The following is a 27,349-nucleotide window of genomic DNA, read 5'->3' as shown; positions in this document are numbered from 1 at the left end:
GTGCACGCTATCTGCAGGATCCCTGAGAATAGCTAGTGCTACCTTCTGTGCAAACACGACATCCTAGGGGAAGATTCCCAACACATCCTGGCCCTAGTGGGGAAAGGATACTGACTGAGAATTTTTTGTGGGAAGCTGCAGTCTCTTGTCTGGAGATTCCCGCTCTTTTTCCTCATGAGAGGAGGGAAATTTACCTCAGCTTTCTTCCCCTTAACATGTGTACCCTTGTGTCAGGGACAAATGAGTCATCCGTGATATGCAAATCATCTTTTATTACAATAATCATATATTGAATACCTTTCAGCCATCTTGGCTGTAACTTTGCATTATCGTAGTCGACACTGGAGTCAAACTCTGTGTCGATATCAGTGTTCATTATTGAGACTCTGAAGGTCTCTGTGACACAGGGACAGACATGGGTAGATTTCCTGTCTGTTCTCTAATCTTTTGTGCAATAAATTCACCTCAGCACTTACACATATCCAAACAGGTGTCGGCGTTGTCGACGGAGACACCCTCTCACACACATATTTGCTCTATCTCCTCCTTAGGGGAGCCTTTTACCTCAGACATGTCGACACACACGTACCGACACACCACACACACAGGGGATGCTCTATTTGAAGACAGTTCCCCCACAAGGCCCTTTGGAGAGACAGAGAGAGAGTATGCCAGCACACACCCCAGCGCTATATGACCCAGGAATCACACAGTAACTTAGTGTTAACCCAGTAGCTGCTGTATATATTGTTTTTACGCCAAATTTATGTGCCCCCCCTCTCTTTTTCACCCTCTCTATCGTGCAGGGGAGAGCCTGGGGAGCTTCCTCTCAGCGGAGCTGTGGAGAGAGAAAATGGCGCTGGTGAGTGCTGAGGAAGAAGGCCCCGCCCCCTCAGCGGCGGGCTTCTCCCGCGATTTTGTGTAAAATTAATGGCGGGGGCTCATGCATATAACAGTGTCCAACTGTATATATGCTGCTTTTGCCAGGAGGTACTTAATTGCTGCCCAGGGTGCCCCCCCCTGCGCCCTGCACCCTACAGTGACCGGAGTGTGTGGGTTAGTGTGGGAGCAATGGCGCACAGCTGCAGTGCTGTGCGCTACCTCATGTGAAGACAGGAGTCTTCTGCCGCCGATTTCGATGTCTTCTTGCTTCTGCCGGCTTCTGTCTACTGGCTCTGCGAGGGGGGGCAGCTGCGCGGCTCCGGGAACGGACAACCAAGGTTAAGATCCTGTGTTCGAACCCTCTGGAGCTAATGGTGTCCAGTAGCCTAAGAAGCGCAACCTAGCCGCAGTTAGTAGGTTTGCTTCTCTCCCCTCAGTCCCTCGCAGCAGTGAGTCTGTTGCCAGCAGAAGCTCTCTGAAAATAAAAAAACCTAACTAAAATAATTTCTTATTAGCAAGCTCAGGAGAGCCCACTAAAAGCACCCAGCTCTGGCCGGGCACAGATTCTAACTGAGGTCTGGAGGAGGGGCATAGAGGGAGGAGCCAGTGCACACCAGTAGTACTAAATCTTTCTTAGAGTGCCCAGTTTCCTGCGGAGCCCGTCTATTCCCCATGGTCCTTACGGAGTCCCCAGTATTCACTAGGACGTTAGAGAAAATAAGAATTTACTCACCGGTAATTCTATTTCTCGTAGTCTGAGCCACGGTCTGAAGTGGCTCAAACCAATGTGATTTTAGGAAATCCAACACAACGTTGAGATCCCAAGGTGCCACTGGGGGCACAAAAGGGGACTGAATATGCAGCACTCCCTTAACAAACGTCTGAACTTCAGGCAGTGAAGCCAGTTCTTTTTGAAAGAAAATAGACAGGGCCGAAATCTAGACTTTAATGAATCCCAATTTTAGGCCCATAGTCACTCCTGACTGTAGGAAGTGCAGAAATCGACCCAGCTGAAATTCTTCTGTTGGGGCCTTCATAGCCTCACACCAAGCAACATATTTTCGCCATATGCGGTGATAATGTTTTGCTGTCACATCCTTCCTAGCTTTTATCAGCGTAGGAATTACTTCAACCGGAATGCCCTTTTCCATCAGGATGCGGCGTTCAACCGCCATGCCGTCAAACGCAGCCGCGGTAAGTCTTGGAACAGACAGGGCCCCTGCTGTAGCAGGTCCTGTCTGAGAGGCAGAGGCCAAGGGTCCTCTGAGATCATTTCTTGTAGTTCCAGGTACCAAGTCCTTCTTGGCCAATCCGGAACGATGAGTATAGTTCTTACTCCTCTCTTTCTTATTATCCTCAATACCTTTGGTATGAGAGGAAGAGGAGGGAACACATAAACCGACTGGTACACCCACGGTGTCACTAGAGCGTCCACAGCTATCGCCTGAGGGTCCCTTGACCTGGCGCAATATCTTTTTAGCTTTTTGTTGAGGCGGGACGCCATCATGTCCACCTGTGGCCTTTCCCAACGATTTACAATCAGCTGGAAGACTTCTGGATGAAGTCCCCACTCTCCCGGGTGGAGGTCGTGCCTGCTGAGGAAGTCTGCTTCCCAGTTGTCCACTCCCGGAATGAACACTGCTGACAGTGCTATCACGTGATTTTCCGCCCATCGGAGAATCCTTGTGGCTTCTGCCATCGCCATCCTGCTTCTTGTGCCGCCCTGTCGGTTTACATGGGCGACCGCCGTGATGTTGTCTGACTGAATCAGCACCGGCTGGTTTTGAAGCAGGGGTCTTGCCTGACTTAGGGCATTGTAAATGTCCCTTAGTTCCAGAATATTTATGTGTAGGGAAGCTTCCTGACTCGACCATTGTCCTTGGAAGTTTCTTCCCTGAGTGACTGCCCCCCAACCTCGGAGGCTTGCATCCGTGGTCACCAGGACCCAGTCCTGTATGCCGAATCTGCGGCCCTCGAGTAGATGAGCACTCTGCAGCCACCACAGCAGAGACACCCTGGCCCTCGGGGACAGGGTGATCAGCCGATGCATCTGAAGATGCGATCCGGACCACTTGTCTAACAGATCCCACTGAAAGATCCGTGCATGTAATCTGCCGAATGGAATTGCCTCGTAAGAAGCTACCATCTTTCCCAGGACTCGCGTGCAGTGATGCACCGACACTTGTTTTGGTTTTAGGAGGTCTCTGACCAGAGATGACAACTCCTTGGCCTTCTCCTCCGGGAGAAACACCTTCTTCTGTTCTGTGTCCAGAATCATACCCAGGAACAGCAGACGCGTCGTAGGAACCAGCTGCGACTTCGGGATATTCAGAATCCAGCCGTGCTGTTGTAGCACTTCCTGAGATAGTGCTACTCCGACCAACAACTGCTCCCTGGACCTCGCCTTTATAAGGAGATCGTCCAAGTACGGGATAATTATAACTCCCTTCTTTCGAAGGAGTATCATCATTTCGGCCATTACTTTGGTAAATACCCTCGGTGCCGTGGACAGACCAAACGGCAACGTCTGGAATTGGTAATGGCAGCCCTGTACCACAAAACGGAGGTACACCTGGGCCCTCATTCCGAGTTGTTCGCTCGCAAGCGGATTTTATTAGATTTGCTCATGCTAAGCCGCCGCCTACTGGGAGTGAATCTTAGCATCTTAAAATTGCGAACGATGTATTCGCAATATTGCGATTACACACCTCGTAGCAGTTTCTGAGTAGCTCCAGACTTACTCGGCATCTGCGATCATTTCACTGCTTGTCGTTCCTGGTTTGACGTCACAAACACACCCAGCGTTCGCCCAGACACTCCTCCGTTTCTCCGGCCACTCCTGCGTTTTTTCCGGAAACGGTAGCGTTTTTTCCCACACGCCCATAAAACGGCCAGTTTCCGCCCAGTAACACCCATTTCCTGTCAATCATTACGATCGACAGAACGATGAAAAAGCCGTGAGTAAAATTCCTAAGTGCATAGCAAATTTACTTGGCGCAGTCGCAGTGCGGACATTGCGCATGCGCATTAAGCGGAAAATCGCTGCGGTGCGAAGATTTTTACAGAGCGAACAACTCGGAATGAGGGCCCTGGTGAGGTGGGTAAATGGGGACATGTAGGTAAGCATCCTTGATGTCCAGTGATACCATGTAATCCCCCTCTTCCAGGCTTGCAATAACCGCCCTGAGCGATTCCATTTTGAACTTGAACTTCCTTATATAAGTGTTCAAGGATTTCAAATTTAGAATGGGTCTCACCGAACCGTCTGGTTTCGGTACCAGAAACATTGTGGAATAGTAACCCCGTCCCTGTTGAAGGAGGGGAACTTTTATTATCACCTGCTGGAGGTACAGCTTGTGAATTGCCGCCAGTACTACCTCCCTGTCCTGGGGAGTAGCTGGCAAGGCTGATTTGAGGTAACGGCGAGGGGGAGACGTCTCGAATTCCAGCTTGTATCCCTGAGATACCACTTGTAGAACCCAGAGATCCACCTGTGAGCGAACCCACCGGTCGCTGAAGTTCCGGAGACAGGCCCCCACCGCACCTGGCTCCACCAGTGGAGCCCCAGCGTCATGCGGTGGACTTAGTGGAAGCAGGGGAGGATTTTTGTTCTTGGGAACTGGCTGTATGGTGCAGCTTTTTCCCTCTACCCCTGCCTCTGGGCAGAAAGGACGCGCCTTTAACCCGCTTGCCTTTCTGGGGCCGAAAGGACTGTACCTGATAATACGGTGCTTTCTTAGGCTGTGAGGGAACCTGAGGTAAAAATGTCGACTTCCCAGCTGTTGCTGTGGAAACGAGGTCCGAGAGACCATCCCCAAACAATTCCTCACCCTTGTAAGGCAAAACCTCCATGTGCCTTTTAGAATCCGCAACACCTGTCCACTGCCGAGTCCATAATACTCTCCTGGCAGAAATGGACATTGCATTAATTCTAGATGCCAGCCGGCAAATATCCCTCTGTGCATCTCTCATATATAAGACGACATCTTTAATATGCTCTATGGTTAGCAAAATCGTATCCCTGTCGAGGGTATCAATATTTTCTGACAGGGTATCGGACCAAGCTGCTGCAGCACTACACATCCAAGCTGAAGCAATTGCAGGTCTCAGTATAGTACCTGAGTGTGTATATACAGACTTCAGGATAGCCTCCTGCTTTCTATCCGCAGGCTCCTTTAAGGCGGCCGTATCCTGAGACGGCAGTGTCACCTTTTTTGACAAGCGTGTGAGCGCCTTATCCACCCTCGGGGATGTCTCCCAACGTAACCTGTCCTCTGGCGGGAAAGGGTACGCCATCAGTAACTTTTTAGAAATCACTAGTTTCTTATCGGGGGAAGCCCACGCTTCTTCACACACTTCATTCAACTCATCTGATGGGGGAAAAACCACTGGTTGCTTTTTCTCCCCAAACATAATACCCTTTTTAGTGGTACCTGGGTTAATGTCAGAAATGTGCAACACATTTTTCATTGCCGTAATCATGCAACGGATGGCCCTAGTGGAATGTACATTAGTCTCGTCCTCGTCGACACTGGAGTCAGACTCTGTGTCGACATCTGTGTCTGTCATCTGAGGTAGCGGGCGTTTTTGAGCCCCTGATGGCCCCTGAGACGCCGGGGCAGGCACTGGCTGAGAAGCTGGCTGTCCCACAGCTGTTATGTCATCGAACCTTTTATGCAAGGAGTTGACACTGTCGTGTAAAACCTTCCACATATCCATCCACTCTGGTGTCGACCCCGCAGGGGGTGACATCACACTTATCGGCACCTGCTCCGCCTCCACATAAGCATCCTTATCAAACATGTCGACACAGCCGTACCGACACACCGCACACACACAGGGAATGCTCTGACTGAGGACAGGACCCCACAAAGTCCTTTGGGGAGACAGAGAGAGAGTATGCCAGCACACACCACAGCGCTATATAATCAGGGATTTACACTAACATAAAGTGATTTTTCCCTATAGCTGCTTTACATATACAGTTTGCACCTAAATTTAGTGCCCCCCCTCTCTTTTTTACCCTTTGAGCCTGGAAACTGCAGGGGAGAGCCTGGGGAGCTGTCTTCCAGCGGAGCTGTGAAGAGAAAATGGCGCCAGTGTGCTGAGGGAGATAGCCCCGCCCCCTTCTCGACGGATTTCTCCCGCTCTTATATTTATATTATGGCGGGGGATTTTTGCACATATATAGTTTTTTAGACTATATTATGTGCTGTTTGCCAATGTAAGGTACTCTAATTGCAGCCCAGGGCGCCGCCCCCCCCCCCCCCCCCCAGCGCCCTGCACCCATCAGTGACCGGAGTATGTGGTGTGCATAGGGAGCAATAGCGCACAGCTGCAGTGCTGTGCGCTACCTTAATGAAGACCGAAGTCTTCAGCCGCCGATTTCCAGGATGTTCTTCTTGCTTCTGGCTCTGCAAGGGGGACGGCGGCGCGGCTCCGGGACCGGACGACCGAGGCTGGGCCTGTGTTCGATCCCTCTGGAGCTAATGGTGTCCAGTAGCCTAGAAGCCCAAGCTAGCTGCAAGCAGGTAGGTTGGCTTCTCTCCCCTAAGTCCCTCGTAGCAGTGAGTCTGTTGCCAGCAGATCTCACTGAAAATAAAAAACCTAACAAATACTTTCTTTACTAGAAGCTCAGGAGAGCCCCTAGTGTGCAACCAGCTCGAGCCGGGCACAGATTCTAACTGAGGTCTGGAGGAGGGGCATAGAGGGAGGAGCCAGTGCACACCAGATATTACCTAATCTTTCTTTTAGAGTGCCCAGTCTCCTGCGGAGCCCGTCTATTCCCCATGGTCCTTACGGAGTCCCCAGCATCCACTAGGACGTTAGAGAAATTGGGATCACTTATTGCAATATTTGATGTTGGCTATTAGAGAAGTACCTCAGTCTTCTACGGGATTCCCTTCTTTTGATCTGTTGTATAGGAGACATTGCAGGTGGTTGCTAGATGTTGCTAAAGAGATATGGAAAGGGCAGCCCACACCCTATAAAAGTATAATAGAACATGTATCGCAGATGCAGGACAGGATTGCAGTTGTGTTGCCCATTGTCAAGGAACATATGGAGCAGGTCCAACAAGCCCAACAGAGAGTACATAATAGGAATGCGTGGGTACGTACATTTGCTCCTGGGGACAGAGTGCTTATTTTGATACCCACAGCGGAAAGAAAGTTTTTGGCTAAATGGCAAGGTCCGTATGAGATTAGGAGAAAGTAAATGAGGTTAACTATAAAATGTACCAACCAGGCAAGAAAAATCCAGAACAAATTTACTAAATCAATCTAATTCAACTCTGGAAAGATAGATTAGCCCCGTCAGCTGAACCTTGCCCACCAGTAGCTATAATCCCTATGGTTCCAAATATTCAATATACAGGCTTTTTGGGGACTAGCTCTGAAGAAGATTCCTTTTTTGGAGCACTCTTTTACTATGTACATTATTTTGTCAATAGGATTATTAATGTTAAAACATAACCTTTATTTCTTATAAAAAGGACAGGGGCAAAACTGTATTCAAAAAGACACTTCTATTTCTTTGAAGGTGCACTGTATTGTTGCAACAAATTATGTTGAATGAACAATACTGAATGACGGGAGATGTTTTATTCACCACTATTTTTTAGAAAATGTACTGTATTGCTGTAATAACTTATGTTGAATGACCATTACTGAATGACGGGAGGAACTTCCACACGGTTGTGGCCTTGATGCAATGAGTTAGAACGCTACATGTATCAATACTAACTTCACAGCCTGCAGTATACATACAGTAATTTGCAACAGTGTTGCAATGTTGACTTAGTGGCTACAGATATAACCACTTATTATTCTAAGTATTAATACAGGAACTCCAGAACGGAATTGACAAATCCATTAACTGTATAAAGCTATGAGCAAAAAATTGTTTGCATAAATGATCACTGTGATTACAGGGCAGAGTTCCACTGCCGGGAATTGGAATTAATTACCATGCTATTCCTTTTTAAAAAATAAAAATCTTTTTCTGTATTTAAAAACTCTTATTATAGAGATTATTATTTGCTTAAGAAAAGCACTATAAAAAGTGTCTTTGCACGTAAATTAGGGGTGACAATTATAAAGATCACATATCGTTCTCAATTATGCCCCTGTCCTTTTTATAAGAAAGAAATAAAGGTTATGTTTTTACATTAATAATCATATTGAAAAAATCATACACGCAGTAAAAGAGTGCTCCAAAGACAGGAATCTTCTTCAGGGCTAGTCCCCAAAAATCCTGTATTTAGGAATGCCAGAGCAACAAGATGGCTTTTAGCCTTGCAAGACTCTATGTTTATTGTGGAACATTTGCACGGTGCACAACTATTCAATGCAGAATTGTCTTGCATACTCTGTTTAGGGGCTAAGAAATGGATACCCTAGGGTGCTCAGGCGCTTTAGGTAGGAGATGTTTCACCAAGCGGCAGTCTCTGGAATAAGGGAAGTCACTCCCGTTTACAGTAAAAAAAGGGTGGGGTGAGACCGCGCTAAATTTGATGGATACAACAAGTAGTGTAAATAAAACACAATTTATTCCTAAAATCAAATGCAATCGGTTTCAGTTAAAAACTAAGTACATATAAGACAAATGCATATCAGATACAGTTGGTATATGGTCTAAATTTCATAAGACAATTCTATGGGATTACCCAATACGCCAGGTATGTATTATTTGAGATTTGGAAGTTTTGAGGTGACCGTTCCGGATTGTTTTCCCCTACAAGTCTACAGTCCAGCATGAACAACAGTCTCAGAGATAAGCAATATCCAATAGATAGGTAGTTTACCGTTAGAGGGTTGTATGCTCCAGAATCTTTTTAGTGGAGATCTCCTCATGCATTACGGTTGATGCAGTCCTTTTGTGCGGTTATACAACCCTCTAACGGTAAACTACCTATCTATTGGATATTGCTTATCTCTGAGACTGTTGTTCATGCTGGACTGTAGAAAACAATCCGGAACGGTCACCTCAAAACTTCCAAATCTCAAATAATACATACCTGGCGTATTGGGTAATCCCATAGAATTGTCTTATATGTACTTAGTTTTTAACTGAAACCGATTGCATTTGATTTTAGGAATAAATTGTGTTTTATTTACACTACTTGTTGTATCCATCAAATTTAGCGCGGTCTCACCCCACTCTGTTTAGGGGCTACACGTGTTCCGCCCCCTACTTGTTGCAAATGACGTAATAGGGAGCAGGTGCCTAGATGAGTAACATCCCTACTCCTGCTAACTTTGTCCTCACAAACGGTATAGATGCCTTCACAATTCTCAGGATTTGGGCAAAAATAATTCCACACCCAAGAGGTGGGTTTTTTGGTCTTATGCCTGGGTAGGAGAATGGCCTTTTTTTATCACATATAAGAACTGCTACTACTGGTGGCTGGCTTATGTCTTTGATGCAAACATCCTCTTCCTCAACATCCTCATTAGCGTCAGATACACAAATATCACCTCATCCTTTTGCACTTCTCCCACACTAGCATCCTCAATTTCTATGTCACTATCTTCACTGTACTTGCACTGCTCATACCCACATTTGTAGAGGGTGCAGAAATGGTGGAGGGAAGCTTCTCTATGAGTACAATGTCAGAAATATCAGACTCACACACAGCTAGCGTGGACACCCCTAGGCTCTCCCTCAGGGATTTGTGAAAACCTGGTCTAATTGGGTTGGAATCAGGAGGTCACCATAATGAACCCAGGATCCTGGTTGCCAGATTGCCAGTAAGGGGGGGGGGCAAACACAAGGAAGGTCCTTGTGGGCTCGATGGCTCGCCACAGGTTCTGTTCTGTGGGTGTCGTGGACACCCACGAGTGGAATAGTCCCTGTTAGTCATCATGCTGACTGTCGAGCTGGCCAGAGATTGGGATTCTGGCGTCGGTATAGTGACATCCCACCCGCTGGTCACATGACTATATCTTGTCTAATTCATTAAGGATTGCAATTGCAATGTAAAAGGCTGTGCATACCACCTTCTTCCTGCTTTTGCGATACAATCGCATGTGGGATGAACATTGCAACCATCGGTCACGTTGTTCATCTGCGAAGGCAGGCTGAGTAAGCCTGAGCTTACTCAGACTTGCCACCACAGTGCGGTTTGCGAGGCCAAGGAAACTGCGTCTGGGACGCAGCCCTTGGCCTCGCTACTCCCGGAAAATGAGGGCAACGCCAGCCTCCACCCGGATATCTCTGTCAATCAGGCAGAGGCGTTCACATCCTTGCGACCTCTGAAGCTGTTCTGCACATGTGCAGAATGGGTCATGCACATGCACAGCTTCCCAACCATCGGGAAACTGTGATTTGGATCGCGACTGCGATCCATCAAGAATCAGGTCCACAGTTTGTTATTCAGCCTTAGCGTTCTTCTGTTTTTTGGAGCACTGATTTGTCTGTTTTAAAGGTGACACCTATTCTAGACTCCGAGCGAGAAGGTGTCGAATCATCATCATATGAGGTTGCAGAAGAAGATACCTGACTGCGTTTGGCCCTGGCTTCCATAACAAGCATTCTCCTAGTGCACAGGTTCTCAAACTCGGTCCTCAGGACCCCACACAGCGCATGTTTTGCAGGTCTCCTCACAGAATCACAAGTGAAATAATTAGCTTCACCTGTGGACCTTTTAAAATGTGTCAGTGAGTAATTAATACACCTGTGCACTTGCTGAGTGACCTGCAAAACATGCACTGTGTGGGGTTCTGAGGATCGAGTTTGAGAACCACTGTTCTAGTGCATGAAACAGAAGCAGCACTAGGAGGACCACCACTCACAAAAAAAGGCTGTGGTCTGAGCCTTTCCGTGTCACTACATGTGGGGGGTAATTCCAAGTTGATCGCAGCAGGAAATTTTTTAGCAGTTGGGCAAAACCATGTGCACTGCAGGGGGGGCAGATATAACATTTGCAGAGAGAGTTAGATTTGGGTGGGTTATTTTGTTTCTGTGCAGGGTAAATACTGGCTGCTTTCTTTTTACACTGCAATTTAGATTGCAGATTGAACTCACCACACCCAAATCTAACTCTCTCTGCAAATGTTATATCTGCCCCCCCTGCAGTGCACATGGTTTTGACCAACTGCTAAAAAATTTCCTGCTGCGATCAACTTGGAATTACCCCCGTGGTGTATGGCACAGTGGCAATTTTAAGTTTTACTGGCAGTAAATGTTCCCTTTACTAGAGGTGTTATTTAAAATATTGTGAAATAATAAGATTTTAAACCTACCGGTAAATCTTTTTCTCCTAGTCCGTAGAGGATGCTGGGGACTCCGTAAGGACCATGGGGTAAAGACGGGCTCCGCAGGAGACATGGGCACTATAAAGAACTTTTAGTATGGGTGTGTCCCTCTATGCCCCTCCTCCAGACCTCAGTTAGAGAAACTGTGCCTAGAGGAGATGGACAATATGAGGAAAGGATTTTGTAATCTAAGGGCAAGATTCATACCAGCCCACACCAACCACACCGTATAACCTGGAATATTACCAACCAGTTAACAGTATGAAAAAAACAGCATCAGTCAACGACCAATCTCAACTGTAACATAACCCTTATGTAAGCAACAACTATATACAAGCCTTGCAGACTTTGTCCGCACTGGGACGGGCGCCCAGCATCCTCTACGGACTAGGAGAAAAAGATTTACCTGTAGGTTTAAAATCTTATTTTCTCTTACGTCCTAGAGGATGCTGGGGACTCCGTAAGGACCATGGGGTTTATACCAAAGCTCCAAACCGGGCGGGAGAGTGCGGATGACTCTGCAGCACCGATTGAGCAAACGCGAGGTCCTCATCAGCCAGGGTATCAAACTTGTAGAATTTTGCAAAAGTGTTTGAACCCGACCAAGTAGCTGCTTGGCCCAACTGTAACGCCGAGACGCCTCGGGCAGCCGCCAAAGAAGAGCCCACCTTCCTAGTGGAATGGGCCTTTGCCGAATTTGGTAACGGCAATCCAGCCGTAGAATGAGCCTGCTGAATCGTGTGACAGATCCAGTGAGCAATAGTCTGCTTAGAAGCAGGCGCGCCAACCTTGTTGGCTGCATACAGGACAAACAGAGCCTCTGTCTTCCTAACCCTAGCCGTCCTGGCTACATAGATTTTTAAGGCCCTGACTACATCCAGGGACTTGGAGTCCTCCAAGTCACTCGTAGCCACAGGTACCACAATAGGTTGGTTCATATGAAATGAAGAAACCACCTTAGGCAAAAATTGAGGACGAGTCCTCAATTCCGCTCTATCCACATGAAAAATCAAGTAGGGGCTCTTGTGAAACAAGGCCGCCAACTCCGACACCTGCCTTGCAGATGCCAAGGCTAATAACATGACCACCTTCCAGGTGAGAAATTTCAATTCAACCGTTTGAAGGAGTTCAAACCAGTGCGATTTAAGGAACTGTAACACCACGTTAAGGTCCCATGGTGCCACTGGTGGCACAAAAGGAGGCTAGATGTGCAGCACTCCCTTTACAAAAGTCTGGACTTCTGGGAAAGAAGCCAATTCCTTCTGAAAGAATATAGATAGGGCCGAAATCTGTACCGTAATGGAGCCTAACTTTAGGCCCATATCCACTCCTGTCTGTAGGAAGTGGAAAAAACGGCCCAGATGGAAATCTTCCGTAGGAGCATTCCAGGTTTCACACCAAGATACATACTTCCTCCAGATACGGTGATAATGCTTCGCTGTTACCTCCTTCCTAGCCTTTATCAGAGTAGGGATAACTTCCTCCGGAATACCTGTCTCAGCTAGGATTCGGTGTTCAACCGCCATGCCGTCAAACGCAACCGCGGTAAGTCTTGGAACATGCAAGGCCCCTGCTGCAACAGGTCTTCCCTGAGAGGAAGAGGCCACGGATCTTCTGTGAGCATCTCCTGAAGATCCGAATACCAGGCCCTTCGAGGCCAATCTGGAACAAGTATTGTCTGTACTCTTTTTCGTCTTATGATTTTCAACACTTTTGAGATGAGAGGCAGAGGAGGGAACACATAGACCGACTGAAACACCCATGGTGTCACTAGGGTGTCTACCGCTACTGCCTGAGGGTCCCTTGACCTGGCACAATACCTCCGAAGCTTTTTGTTGAGGCGTGACGCCATCATGTCTATTTGAGGAAGTCCCCAAAGACTTGTTATCTCCGCAAAGACCTCTTGATGAAGTCCCCACTCTCCTGGATGGAGATCGTGTCTGCTGAGGAAGCCTGCTTCCCAGTTGTCCACTCCCGGTATGAAGACTGCAGACAGAACGCTTACGTGATTTTCCGCCCAGTGCAGAATTCTGGTGGGTCCGCCATTGCCACTCTGCTCCTTGTCCCGCCTTGGTGGTTTACATGAGCCACGGCTGTGACGTTGTCTGATTGAACCAGAACCAGTAGGTCGCGAAGAAGATATTCCACTTGTCGTAGGCCGTTGTATATGGCCCTCAATTCCAGCACGTTGATGTGTAGACAAGCCTCCTGCCTTGACCATAGACCCTGAGAAATGTCTTCCTTTTGTGACTGCTCCCCATTCTCAGAGGCTCGCGTCCGTGGTCACCAGAACCCAGTCTTGAATGCCGAACCTGCGACCCTCTAGAAGGTGAGCACTCTGCAGCCACCACAGGAGAGACACCCTGGCCCTGGGGGACAGGCTTATCTTTTGATGTAGTTGCAAATGGGACCCTGGCCACTTGTCCAGAAGGTCCCACTGAAAAGTCCTCGCATGGAACCTGCCGAAGGGGATGGCCTCGTAGGCTGCCACCATTTTTCCCAGAACTCGAGTGCATTGATGAACAGACACTCTTTTTGGTTTTAGCAGGTCCCTGACCATGTTCTGAAGATCCTGGGCTTTTTCCATTGGTAGAAAAACCCTCTTCTGTTCCGTGTCCAGAATCATGCCTACGAATGATAGCCGAGTCGTTGGAATCAACTGTGACTTTGGCAGATTGAGAATACAACCGTGTTGTTGTAACACTCTCAGGGAGAGCGACACGCTTTTCAGCAATTGATCTCTCGATCTCGCCTTTACCAGGAGATCGTCCAAGTACGGGATAATTGTGACTCCCTGCCTGCGCAGGAGCACCATCATTTCCGCCATCACTTTGGTGAAAATCCTCGGGGCCGTGGAAAGCCCAAACGGCAACATCTGAAACTGGTAATGACAGTCCTGTACTGCGAACCTCAGGTACTCCTGATGAGGAGGAAATATGGGGACATGAAGGTAGGCATCCTTCACGTCCAGCGACACCATCAAATCCCCTCCTTCCAGACTGGATATCACCGCCCGGAGTGATTCCATCTTGAATTTGAACTTTTTCAAGTACAGGTTTAGGGATTTTAGATTTAAAATGGGTCTGACCGAACCATCCGGCTTCGGGACCACGTACAGGGTTGAATAGTACCCTTTTCCCTGTTGGACCAGGGGAACCTTGACAATCACTTGCTGTTGACACAGCTTTTGAATGGCATCTAATACTACTTCCCTCTCCGGGGAAGGGGGTGGCAAGGCCGACTTGAAAATCGGCGAGGGGGCACCTCTTCGAACTCCAGTATGTAACCTTGGGATACAATTTCCAACGCCCAAGGATCCACGTCTGACCGAGCCCAGGCCTGGCTGAAGAGTCGAAGACGTGCCCCCACCGGTGCGGACTCCCTCACTGGAACCCTAGCGTCATGCGGTGGATTTAGCATTAGCCGGGGAGGACTTCTGCTCCTGGGAACTAGCCGAAGCAGGTGTTCTCTTACCTCTACCCTTACCTCTGGCGAGGAAAGAGGAGCCCCGACCTCTGCTGGACTTATGTGACCGAAAGGACTGCATCTGATATTGTGGAATTTTCTTTTGCTGTGGGGAACAAAAGGCAAAAATGTAGATTTACCCGCGGTAGCTGTGAAAACCAGGTCCGCGAGACCATCCCCAAACAAAACTTCACCCTTGTAAGGTAAAACCTCCATATGCTTCTTTGAGTCTGCATCACCCGACCATTGGCGGGTCCACAGAGCTTGTCTCGGCGAAACTGCCATGGCGTTGGCCTCTGGAACCAAGCAGCCCCACATCTCTTTGACCGTCTCTCATATATAAGACTGCGTCTTTAATGTGACCTAAAGTCAGTGAAATTGTATCCTTGTCCAGGGTATCAATGTCAGCTAATAAGGTATCTGTCCACGCTGCAACTGCGCTACACCCAAGCCGATGCTATTGCTGGCCTGAGCAAAGCATCCAAATGTGTATAAATAGATTTTAAGGTAGTTTCCTGTCTACGATCCGCAGGATCCTTGAGGGCTGCGGTGTCTGGAGACAGTATCGCCCCCTTCTTGGAGAGACGCGTTAAAGACTTATCCACCCTGGGCGAGGATTCCCACCGTACCCTGTCCTTTGCAGAAAAAGGATACGCCATAAGGATCCTCTTGGGAATCTGCAGTTTTTTGTCTGGAGTTTCCCAAGCTTTTTTAAATAATTTGTTCAGTTCATGAGATGGAGGAAAAGTTACCTCCGGTTTCTTTTCCTTATACATGCGCACCCTCGTGTCAGGGACAGAGGGTTTATCTGTGATATTCAGAACATCTTTTATTGCTATAATCACATAATGAATACTTTTGGCCACCTTTGGGTGTAACCTTGCCTCATCATAGTCGACACTGGAGTCAGAATCCGTGTCGGTATCAGTGTCTGCTATTTGGGATAGGGGATGCTTTTGAGACCCTGACGGGCCCTGTGACCCAGTCAAATCCGTTGATTGACTCCCTGCTGTTTCCCTGGACTCAGCTTTATCCATTCTCTTATGTAATAAGGTCACATTTGCATTTAAAATATTCCACATATCATACCAATCATGAGTCGGCGTTGCCGACGGAGACACCACAATCATCTGCTCCACCTCCTCCTTGGATGAGCCTTCCGCTTCAGACATGCCGACACACGCGTACCGACACCCCCCCCCCCCCCCCCCACACACACACACACACACACACAGGACACACACACACAGGGATATATCTATAAGGGGATGGTTCCCCAACAAGCCCTTCGGAGAGACAGAGAGAGAGTATGCCAGCACACACCCAGCGCCAACTGAATCTGGAACCAATTCCCAGATAAAGCGCATTTATATATATTAACCGTGATATACACTCACTGCGCCTACATGTGCCCCCCCCCCCCTCTTTTTTAGCCCTGTATCACCGTTCAGCAGGGGAGAGTCTGGGGAGCCAGCTTCTCTGCAGATCACTGTGGAGAAAATGGCGCTGGTTAGTGCTGAGACCAAGCTCCGCCCCCTCAGCGGCGGGCTTCGATCCCGCTCAAATGTACAAATAATGGCGGGGAATGTATATATCTACTGCCTCCGCAGCCCATATATTAAAAAATGCCAGTCCAGAGGTTTATATTGTTTCCCAGGGCGCCCCCCCTGCGCCCTGCACCCATCAGTACCTGTCAGTGTGTGTAATGTGTGGGAGCAATGGCGCGCAGCGGTAATGCTGCACGCTTACCTCAGGGAAGATCTGAAGTCTTCTGCCGCCTTTGAAGTCTTCTTTCTTCTTATTCTCACCCGGCTTCTATCTTCCGTCTCTGCGAGGAGGACGGCGGCGCGGCTCTGGGACGAACGGCGGGGGGAGACCTGCGTTCCGATCCCTCTGGAGCTAATGGTGTCCAGTAGCCTAAGAAGCAGTGCCTATCATTTAAGTAGGTCTGCTTCTCTCCCCTCAGTCCCACGATGCAGGCAGCCTGTTGCCAGCAGTGCTCCCTGAAAATAAAAAACCTAACAAAATTCTTTATCAGAGAAACTCAGTAGAGCTCCCCTGTAGTGCACCCATTCTCCTCTGGGCACAGAATCTAACGGAGGTCTGGAGGAGGGGAATAGAGGGAGGAGCCAGTGCACACCCATACTAAAAGTTCTTTATAGTGCCCATGTCTCCTGCGGAGCCAGTCTATACCCCATGGTCCTTACGGAGTCCCCAGCATCCTATAGGACGTAAGAGAAATTTAGATCTCATGTGCCCTTTCTTAATCTTTGTGTTCCCTTGACCACCTTTAGTAGATGTTGAAGTGCTATCAAGACTGGCAGCAGCCACAGCACTAGTACTGCTGCTCCTGCTCTTCTATTGACTGATGATATCCATTGGTTTTTTTTTTTTTTCACACTGCTGTGACTCACTGCGCTTATAGTAATGGTGGCACACTGGCACCTAATTAACATTATTTAACAATTTTATTCTAGTTTTTTTTAACATAGTGCCTGCACTGAGCAAAGTGCCTCACAATGCTGAAGCCCACAGCCCTTCACAGTCTAACACAGCCACAGTAATGCTTGCACCCTACAGCTCTTCACTGACAGCGTTCTTAGTGCTGCAGGCAGCCCACGTCCCTTTACAGTCTGCCATAGTAATGCTTTGTTGCACCCCACAGTCCTTCACTGCAAGTGTTCTTAGTGCTGCATGCCACAGCCTTTCAGTCTGACACAGCCATAGTAGTGCTCGTACATAGTAGTGCTCGTATCCCACAACTCTTCACTAATAGTCTTCTTAGCGCTGCAGGCAGCCCACAGCAGTTCACCCCACAGCCCTTCACTGGCACTGACTTAGTGCTGCAGCCCACAACCCACACTAACCCTCTGACATCCTGTGTGAAATGGCACTTGAACCACGAGGGAGGAACATGTGAGATTCAACACAGTTTTGCCTCATTTTGTATTCTGAGACTGTTGGGAAAATCCAAGCCCGGGTTTGGGATTACTCAGATATGCAAAATTCGGGTGGGTTTGGTTTTCAGAAAACCTAACTTGCACATCTCTATTAAAAACACCAATGTGGATGAAGTTTCCTGTAGTAGTTTTTTTTCTACAAGAGTATGTGGAGATTTTAGAAAATGTTCCATACCCCTTCAATTCCAGGGTCATGTATGTTACAGATGGAGCCGCGCTCATCTGAGGCGGCTCCATTGCAGATGAGAGCTCCCGGCGTGACTAGGCGATCCATCTGCCTAGTCACGCCAGGAGCACACTGAGACGCTCCCATTCAAGTAAATGGGGGGCGGGTGCATCATGGACGCATGCGCGCCCCGGACACAGCAGTAGGCACGCCTGCCCAGCACAGATGGAGCCACGATTAGCGTCTGTATCTGTATGTGACGTAAATATTTTACTAATTTATTACTATCTGAACAAGAACCAGTCCTGCAAGGAACCCCTGTATCTGAAGCTCTCAAATAGTTTTTTCTGATGATCATGATTGCAGCATTTTTAGCATCTGTAAGTATGATGACCATCTACTAGAAATAATGCTCAGTATCTGGTTACCAGCACAACATAAAATTAAATTAATAAATCACAAAGAAAAACTCCTATAAAACAGTACAATATGCCTAGAAAATAATTCAGTGTTACACTAAAAGATGTACAGTAACAGTTTGCTCATCTGCGCTTACACAGATGTCCATAGAAAAATTATACATATTTTGAGGCGTTTCATTTCATAACCTTTTGCTTTCTGAAAAGGATACAATTTTCATCTCCATCTGTGTTTTTAGGGGGCCCTGGCATGTTGAGTAATACTAATTTGGCATCATGTGATCTGGTCACTATAACCTCATTCAGCTTCACTGCGGTGTGCATCCTCCGAACATTAGAATGGTTGCTAAAAAGACAGAATAATGACATTAATTTGGAATTGAATGTGAAGATACAATTTTTAACATGTATAAATGTAACAGAAATGTCATTGTCATTTATTTTAAATCACACATTTCTTAGCATTCATAGACAGGATTAGAACCCATGACCTGTTACACGGAAAGCAGGCATCTTACTGATCAAGCTATTTGCTCCTGTGTAGAAAAGCTGCAGATTCTAATTATATGAAGCTGCTTATAACTGTTACTCCAAATTATTGCAACTAGGCAGATCTATGTAGTGTGCAGCCACACACTACATAGATCTGCTCAGTCAGTCACAATGCTGATTACATCTCTGACAATTATTTTACAAGTGTCATACCCAGGATTAGAACCCAAGCCCTGTTACACTGAAAGCAGACACCTTACTGATGAAGATATTTGCTCCTGTATAGGAAGAATGAGAATTCTAACTAAATTAAGTTACGTGTAATTGTCAGACACGTATCTTCATATAGTTAGAATTCTCATGCTTCCTATACAGGAATCAGTAAGGTGCCTGCTTCCAGTGTAATAGGTTGTTGGTTCTAATCCTGGGTGTAACACCTTTAAAGGTGTAGGGACTAGTGGGGGAGTGGAGTCGGCCACAGAAGAGATTGCGGCGGCTGTCACTTAATTTAATTGAATAGTGTTGCTGAACACTGAACGGAAAGAGGGCGCCCACATACTCTGTTTCCTCACACAGTTAAGCCTCTGATCTGCATACCCTATGGGGTGTATTCAATTGCAGTCAAAAGCTGCCGTCTGTCGGAAAGACGTCAGTTTTCGACTTTTTTAGGTAGGAAGGTGTTCCGACCTATTCAGTATACCCTAAAATTATCCGACAAGTCGGGGAATTCGACTTGTCGGAAAGCACGTGGATCAGCGGAATAGCTGCCGATCTGCGTGCTTCTGTCGGAAATGGGGCCAGATCCGACAGGGATTGAGATGAGGGACCTGAGAGGAGGAGACGGAGAGAGCCACGGGGAGACGGGGGAAAGCAATGGCTACAGCACAGCGCAGGAGGAGGATGGGGCACTGCCGCCGCTCACGACAGTATCCACCCGGCTCCAGCAAGCGAGGTCCCACTTGCTGGAGCCAGGTGGACGCTGCCGTGAGGTCTGGTGGCAGTGCCACATCCTCCTGCTACGGCGCTACGCTGCTGTAGCCGCTGCTCTCCCCCGACTCCCCGCTGCTCTCCCCCCCTCCTCCTCTCGGCTTCCTCATCTCAATACGACTTTTTTTTTAAGTTGAGATGGCCATTGAATTGTCCTTGTCGGATCCATTCCGACAAATGCATGTCGGAATGGATTCGACTTCAATTGAATATACTGTACCCCTATATCATATCTACTGTAAAAGGCTTTAAAAGTACAAAAAGCTGATCATTTAGGCCAGTATTTCCCAAACCTAAATCTCATGGCCCACTCTATCCAGGTATTAAGGATAGTCATGTGTGGTACCCCAGACCCTGGGTGTCCCTACCCATGTTGAGGCCTATGTCAAATATATCTGTAAAAATATCTATTATATAGTATTTTTGAATGCCTGCATGTTCATTTTAAATGTATTTTCAGGTTCACATATACACATGCGTCCTCATAGTTTGTTGCTGCGGAAGATTGTTTGCCGTAGCATTGCCACGATGCACATGCTGCACCTCCCGCAGTCCATTGTCTGCTAATGTTCAAGGGATTATGCACACGCTCTCTCCCACTATCGCTGGCAACCAACAATGACAAAAAGTACTGAGTAGTGGGAGCACAGCTTCCCGCGAACACATGTTGTGGGTTGCGTATGAATGTGCCCGCTATGCCGCATTTTGCCGGGCATCTGCATTTTGACTGCATACATAGCATAATAGCTGTTACCTCTAGTATATATTTATCCATTAGGGTTACACTTGCACCTGTAGTCCACTCATATTAGTTGTAATAAGATATACAAGTCTTAATTTGAGGATGACATCCAGGGATGGCTGAAATCCCCCTATACTGTAAATCATGCTTGTATGTCTACTGACTTACAGTGGATATCGCCATCTGGTAGGAGTCCCATCTTCTTTATTCCAGCACTTGATTGTTATGCTTTTTGTGTCTACCTGTGATAGTAGACATTATCTTTTGGTAGAAGTGTTTTATATGTTTGTGTTTTAATAAATGTACCTACGGTTTTACACTATGGAGAGTTTTGTTTTTAACTTACAGATGTGTCCACAATACATCTTTGCTATATCCCGCCATGTATGGCACAGTTTTGCATGCCACAGACTCAGAGATTTAGCCGTGTTTTGCATGTTGTGCCAAATTTGTAAAAAAGCAAAGATGTAAGTGGACACATCTGTACATGGCACTTGGAGCAACAGCTATCAAGATCCTTGAATAGCAGTGTATTATACATCCAAGACAGCAGGATCCACCCCTTGGGCTCTGTTTGTCTACCACCCAGTAGACTGTGCTTTCTGGTACAAGGCATTGACTTCATACATACAGTATCCAGCTGAATTATTATCAGTATTACACAATGTTCTGTGTGTTTGTTCTATTTTGGAGATATTGAGGAACACCAACAGAGGCCTTCGAAATTACTGAAGGACTGTCACCATATGGTGCGACAATTCCACACTAAAGGTAGATCCTGTAACACAGTTGGGTAATACATATGCATGAGCACAGGTGGCTTAATACAATCAACTAGATTTACTTAATTGTGGTGAAGCAAGAATATCCCTAATGTCTGCACTGCGAGTGGGCCACGAGAACTGGGTTAGTGAAACACTGATTTAGGCAAATGAGCATTGCTCCACTAAAGTCCATTGCTGATATTTAATGAAGGAAGTCATCACCTAGTGTATTTTTTTTATTGTTCTATACAGTAGTTTGAACTGACTTAAACTGATCGGACTATAGAAATATGTGTAGCCCACCTGTCCGTGGCAGATTAGCGCATTAGAGGGCCCCATAGGAACATGCTCTCAGGGCCTGGGTAATTATCAGGGTGTGACCTAATTGCGAATAATAATGGAAAAAAAGTATTTGGCACCGGGCTCCACTGCAGCCCAGCACAAATCACTGTGTGCTGGGCTGGGGAAAGGGGCTGCTGCTGACAGATAAGGGAGTGGTGTGGGATGAGGGGGGTGGGGGGGGGGCTTTCCCCAGCGAGTCTCCTCCAACAAACCAGGCATGGATAATTAGCACCAACTCCACTTTCCCTTTCGGTGGCCAGACATGTTTCCTTGTGCAGTGACTTGGGGTAAAAAAAGAAAATAATATAAAGTCTCAGAGGCAAATGAAACTAATAGTCTGTCACTGAAAACTCTTTAAATTCCTATGCTGCATTTTGGCAAGCTTCAATGCTAAAGGAATCATATACTGTACACATTTTTTGGAAAATAAAGATTTACACTTACAGAATTTTCTATTCTCTGGCAGCAAAATTGCAATAACAAAGACAAAAAGAAAACAGAATAAAATTATAGGAGAAATAATAAAGAACATAACAGAGGTTTCACCATTATCACAAATTCATAGCTCGCATTCTTACAGTATTTCAAAAAAACACTTTAAAGCAAATGTACATAACGAGTTTAACCCCACCCCCCTCCAATGCGGCTCCACCCCCAAATCCCGTTGCTCCTAAGGCTGTCCATTCCCCCTTACACAGTGGGAGCCATCAGGGAGTGCGTTCATGCTTCCACTGTGCATGCATTGTGTAGACAGATATATCTACACAATTACTGTGTACATTGTTATGTTCATTGATTTGAAAGACACCAGTGTTCTGCAATGCCAGAAAAAAAAACAAAAAAAAACAGAGCATACATAGAGGAAGTATATACAAGGAAGACAATAAAAATGCAGATATAAAAACAGGGAGATGGGAAAGAAGTCTGTATATGGTGCACATATATTCTTTTCCCTCTCTCTGTTTATGCTACAATTAAGGTCTGTGGTAGAACACCCTAACTTAGTACAAACAGTAGGTATTGAGAGAATTTGCAGTAGGGACCATAACAATCTCAATCTATAAGCTTTAAATAGCTCCCAGTGCAATGGATATCCCATCTCCAATGCAGACAAGTAATCAGAGGATATGGAAACTTGTGTGAGCTTACATTCCAGTGGAGAAAAGCTGACACAAGAGAAGAAGTACAGCTCACACTGGAGATTTGGACAACTGTGAAGGTGAAAGACGATCAATAGATATCCAGAATTATGAGTATGGAGAAGTGACCCTTACACGTTGCTACAGTATATGTAGATTGATCATTTTTGTTACGGCATTCTCAGTGGAATGTTGGGGGTGGAAGACCAATTACAGAGCATCAAGAAGGAACATAGCTACAGGGGTTCCACCAAAACTTTTAACTTTAGGAAGGCTAATTTCAGTATGCTTAGATGTGCACTTAGCGACAGAGTGGGAGGTTCTGTTTAATAACAAGAACACTTCGGAAATGTGGGATGTTTTAAAAGGGTTGCTGGATAGCAATATTCATAACTTTATTCCCATGGGCAGTAAACGCAGGAGTATTAAACTCAAACTGATGTGGCTTAACAAGAAGGTTAAGGCAAAAATGGATTAAAAAAAGCAGGCTTTCAAAGCATTTAAATCTAATGGAAAGGGGAAATCTTTCAAGTATTACAAGGAGTGTAATAAGAAATACAAAAAAGCAATAAGAGCAGCTAAAATGGAAAATGAAAAGCAAATCGCTATAAAGAGTAAAACCAATCCTAAAAAGTTTTTTCAATACATAACCGGTAAAAGGTTAAAAAAGGAGAATATAGGTCCATTAAAAGATGAATTAGGAGAATTGATAAATGATGACGAAATAAAAGCGGAAATACTGAACAAATTCTTTTCATCAGTATTCACCAGTAAAGAACTGATGGTGGGAGTAGAGCATAACAATTGTGACAGTAATGATTCATGGTTAGATACTTGTTTAAGCGAAGTAGTCCGGGAGAGACTAAGCAAAATTAAGATTAGTAAATCACCTGGTCCTGATGGACTTCACCCGAGGGTTCTTATAGAGCTTAGTTCACAACTAGCACGACCCCTATACTTGATTTTCAATAGTTCAATTAGATCAGGCACGGTACCGAAGGATTGGCGTATAGCTGAGGTAGTGCCATTATTTAAAAAGGGATCTAAAAATCTTCCGGGAAACTACAGACCAGTTAGTTTAACATCTATAGTGGGGAAAATATTGGAAGGAATTCTAAGGGACGTCATACAGGAGTATCTAAAGTCCGCTAGTATTATTAGCAAGAACCAACATGGGTTTGTGAGGGACAGGCCATGTCAGATTAACTTAATTAGCTTCTACGAGGAAGTGAGCAATAATCTTGATCAAGGAAAAGCAGTGGATGTGGTCTTCCTAGATTCTGCAAAAGCCTTCAATACAGTTCCTCACAGGAGACTGATGATCAAATTAAAGGAGATTGGCCTAGGAAAAACTATTTGCACATGGATAAGCAGCTGGTTGGATAGCAGGGTACAGCGAGTAGTGGTCAATGGGAAGTCCTCAACCTTGTCCCCAGTAGTCAGCGGAATACCACAAGGGTCCGTATTCGGACCACTACTGTTCAACGTATTTATCAATGACCTAGAAATAGGCCTGGAAAGCACAGTGTCAATCTTTGCAGATGATACTAAACTGTGTAAGGTAATTAATTCAGAATTGGATGTGGAGTCCTTGCAGAATGAGCTATCAAAACTTGAACTCTGGGCGTCTAAATGAAAAATGAGGTTCAATACAGACAAATGCAAGGTTATGCATTTTGGGACTAAAAACAAACTTGCATCCTAGATATTAAATGGGGAACGCCTAGGGGAAACAGAGTTGGAAAAAGATTTGGGGGAATTCATTGATAATAGGCTTAAAACTGGGGGTAACATGAGTTATAGTAGCTAACTAGTCATAAAACATTATTTAGCAAGTATGTAGAATCATCACAACAACTTAAAACAGGTTGAACACGATGGGCAATTTGTCTCTATTCAACCTCAAAAACTATGTTACTAAGATACTTGGTCATGGAGCCATCGCTGGCAAAAGAGCTTGGGTGAAGAGCAATTGGGTTTCTTTAGGATTGGTGAGACAAGTGCAAAAGTGACATTAGAGAAAGACATGTTAAAGAAGGGAGTGAGTGGCTGGCATACAGTGGAGTCGAATTAGCAGATTTCAGCCTGCTAAATTGAACTTTGTAATCGCATAATCTAATCTAATTAGTATATAATGTCAACGGTTTTCTAAGAAAGGTAATCAATTATAGTTTATTCCTAATCAGATTCATTATATCTTTGGATCTGATTAGCTGCGGCACAGCTACTGTGTACTCTGAATATTCCTCTGATGAAACCACAATATCTGGAGATTCATGAATACATAAGGATGTTATCCACTTGGCACTGTAATAATGGAACTTGAGGGTTGTAATCACTGTACCATTATAATTTAAAATAGTGCTGATAGAACTGCTTTGCGATATATGGGCTGATTCAGAGATGAACACAGTTCACACAGCATCAGATCACAAGAGCAACCATCGGTCGCAGCATCAGCCATCTGAGTAAACTTATGGTTACTGAAAATGGCTGCCTCATCTCCACTGCCGAAGCCAGTCATTCTGAGTCGGAAGATGCACGTACTGGCCTTGGGACTCCAACAACACTTCTTGTAGCCCCCAAATTGACAGGCTGAGGCTTAGGATCCATTGTGGATGTGATGTCATAAAATCGACCCAATCTGCAATGCAATTATTGATTACATCGCATGGATGTATCAATAATTGCATTGCAGGGACCTAGCTTGCAAGAAACCTCTGTCCCTATGATGCCACTCCGAAGCAAAATCTGAGAATTTTTCAACAAAAATACCCTGATTATGTGCTGCAAATGCGCCGCCGCTGCCACCCCGTCACGATGACCTCCACGGCACCACGATGCTCCCAACCCTGATCATACTTGCCAACACCGGAGGATCGATGGTTGGAGCTACTGGAGGGATGCCAGTGATCAGGGTCCCTGCTCTGTGACCTCCGGTGCTGTAAAGTGAGCTGCTGCTTGCAGCATCAATTTACTGCACCGGAGGTCACAGGAGCAGCAGGGAGCATCTGTGACCGGCAGCCCACACAGAACCCCTGATTACCAGTCGCTGGGTAGGTGATTATGATATAATATGTATATATTTTTTTCACAGTGATCAGCTTGTTTCCATTGGACACACATAGCTGATCACACTGCTGGCTCCCTGGACAGATTTCTCTGCCTGTGGGATGCAGCCCCTCCATTTCCGATAGCAGCCACAACCCCCATAGGGGGTAGGAAAACTGTCAGATGTACAGATTTTGGCTCTGGCAGATAATGCTATCTGGAGATGTCAGTATGCTACAATGGGCTATGTGCTACATTTCTCAAAAAGTACCAGGAGAAAGTTCATTCAGAACACTTCCCGACAATGGGCGCACACAGCGCATGCTTAGGAAACACATCGCAATGATGGGATCCTTTTGGATCCCCTATCCCTGCAGGTGTATATTGATACATTCGGGTACTATTTATTTTCTAAAACCTGATAATTAATAAATATGCCGCTGAATCAATATTTAAAGTATTCATTTATACAGTAGTTATTGCTAAATTTCAAGTCCAAGTTGAATTGATCCTTCTATCTGTCTTATGTACAAATGTGATTTGTATGTGCTTTGTAATTCATATTTTGTATTTTTCCATGTAATTTCATTAAGTAGTTACAGAATAATTTGTATCTATCTTGCAATGAGCATATTTCTCAACTCTATACATCAATGAAGTGATACAGTTCAACCAAAACCATATCACCCAACAGGGGCCACAATATATTCCTTGAAGTACTCTTTGCAAAACCTATCTTTACCCCCTATTTGTACAATTACTTTCTCCAGTATAAATAAGCCATACCCCTGCCAGTATACTGTATTTCTGAAATGTTCAAATGTAGTAGTCTCTATTGTGAACTATGCAAACTTACGGTTTTATGTTAACAAGTTCCCTGAAGTGCTCTGGTGCATTATTTTTCACCCGCTTCTCAGCATTGTACTTGTCTTTGGTCCAGGTCATGTGAATTTTCACTGGTTCTATCTCAGGCTCCTCCTCTTCATCAGAATACAAGCTGTCCAAACGAACAATAGAATGTCTGTCCTTCACTAACTGGGCCTGAGATTAAAAATGAAATGAAAAATATAAATCACCAGAAGTTATTTTGGCACACCTTGTCCACTATTGTTAACACATAAGCAGAACAAGACAAAAGGCCTTACAAAATTTACAATCCAGAGATAGTAGGATAAACGAGTCACAGGAGACTTTTGGAAACAATTAGGTAAACACAAAAAAAGCACAGTCTTAATTACTTCTTTGCAATGGTCGTTTATTTATACATTAGTACACATTTGGCAGTGTTGTGCTTTGAGAGGATAAAAGAAACATAGAGCTTGTAATGTGGTGTACTTTTTAATTATGTATAGTAATTCTATACACATTGCTTTAATGCATGTCAACTGTAACCTACAGTATACTGTACGTGTACTTGAATATGCTGGACTGTATTCCATGGGTCATCATATGATGGAAACTATGTATAGTTTATCTTGTAGGGATTGTTGTGGGTTTTTAGTTTGTTATTGATAATGTGTTGTCAGATGGATTATGGGTAATTATTTGGAGGGCCCTGATCACATTACCTGAAAAGTGTGCAGTATCCTGTCCCAACATAGAGACAGTAAGCCCAAATTAGCAGGTAGCTGAATAGCAGGGAATAAGCACATCAGGGGTTACACTGCAAGGACCAACACTAGGA

At 45.7% G+C, this 27,349-nt stretch overlaps 1 protein-coding gene across 2 annotated transcripts in view; it reads right to left on the bottom strand.

Annotated features, from left to right (window-relative positions):
• The window catches only part of SLC12A4 (solute carrier family 12 member 4), a 939,289-nt gene that overhangs the window by 31,249 nt on the left and 880,691 nt on the right, over positions 1-27,349 (bottom strand). For both annotated transcript variants that reach the window (XM_063945258.1, XM_063945259.1), the window contains exons 22-23: positions 26,522-26,706; positions 18,361-18,494 (exon numbers count right to left, since the gene is read on the bottom strand). In XM_063945258.1, the coding sequence (XP_063801328.1) occupies positions 18,361-18,494; positions 26,522-26,706 (319 nt within the window). The remainder of the gene's footprint in view (positions 1-18,360; positions 18,495-26,521; positions 26,707-27,349) is intronic.

Source organism: Pseudophryne corroboree, chromosome 11 (assembly GCF_028390025.1).
Source record: "Pseudophryne corroboree isolate aPseCor3 chromosome 11, aPseCor3.hap2, whole genome shotgun sequence".
NCBI lineage: Eukaryota > Metazoa > Chordata > Amphibia > Anura > Myobatrachidae > Pseudophryne > Pseudophryne corroboree.
This window is presented reverse-complemented; position numbering and strand designations above follow the sequence as displayed.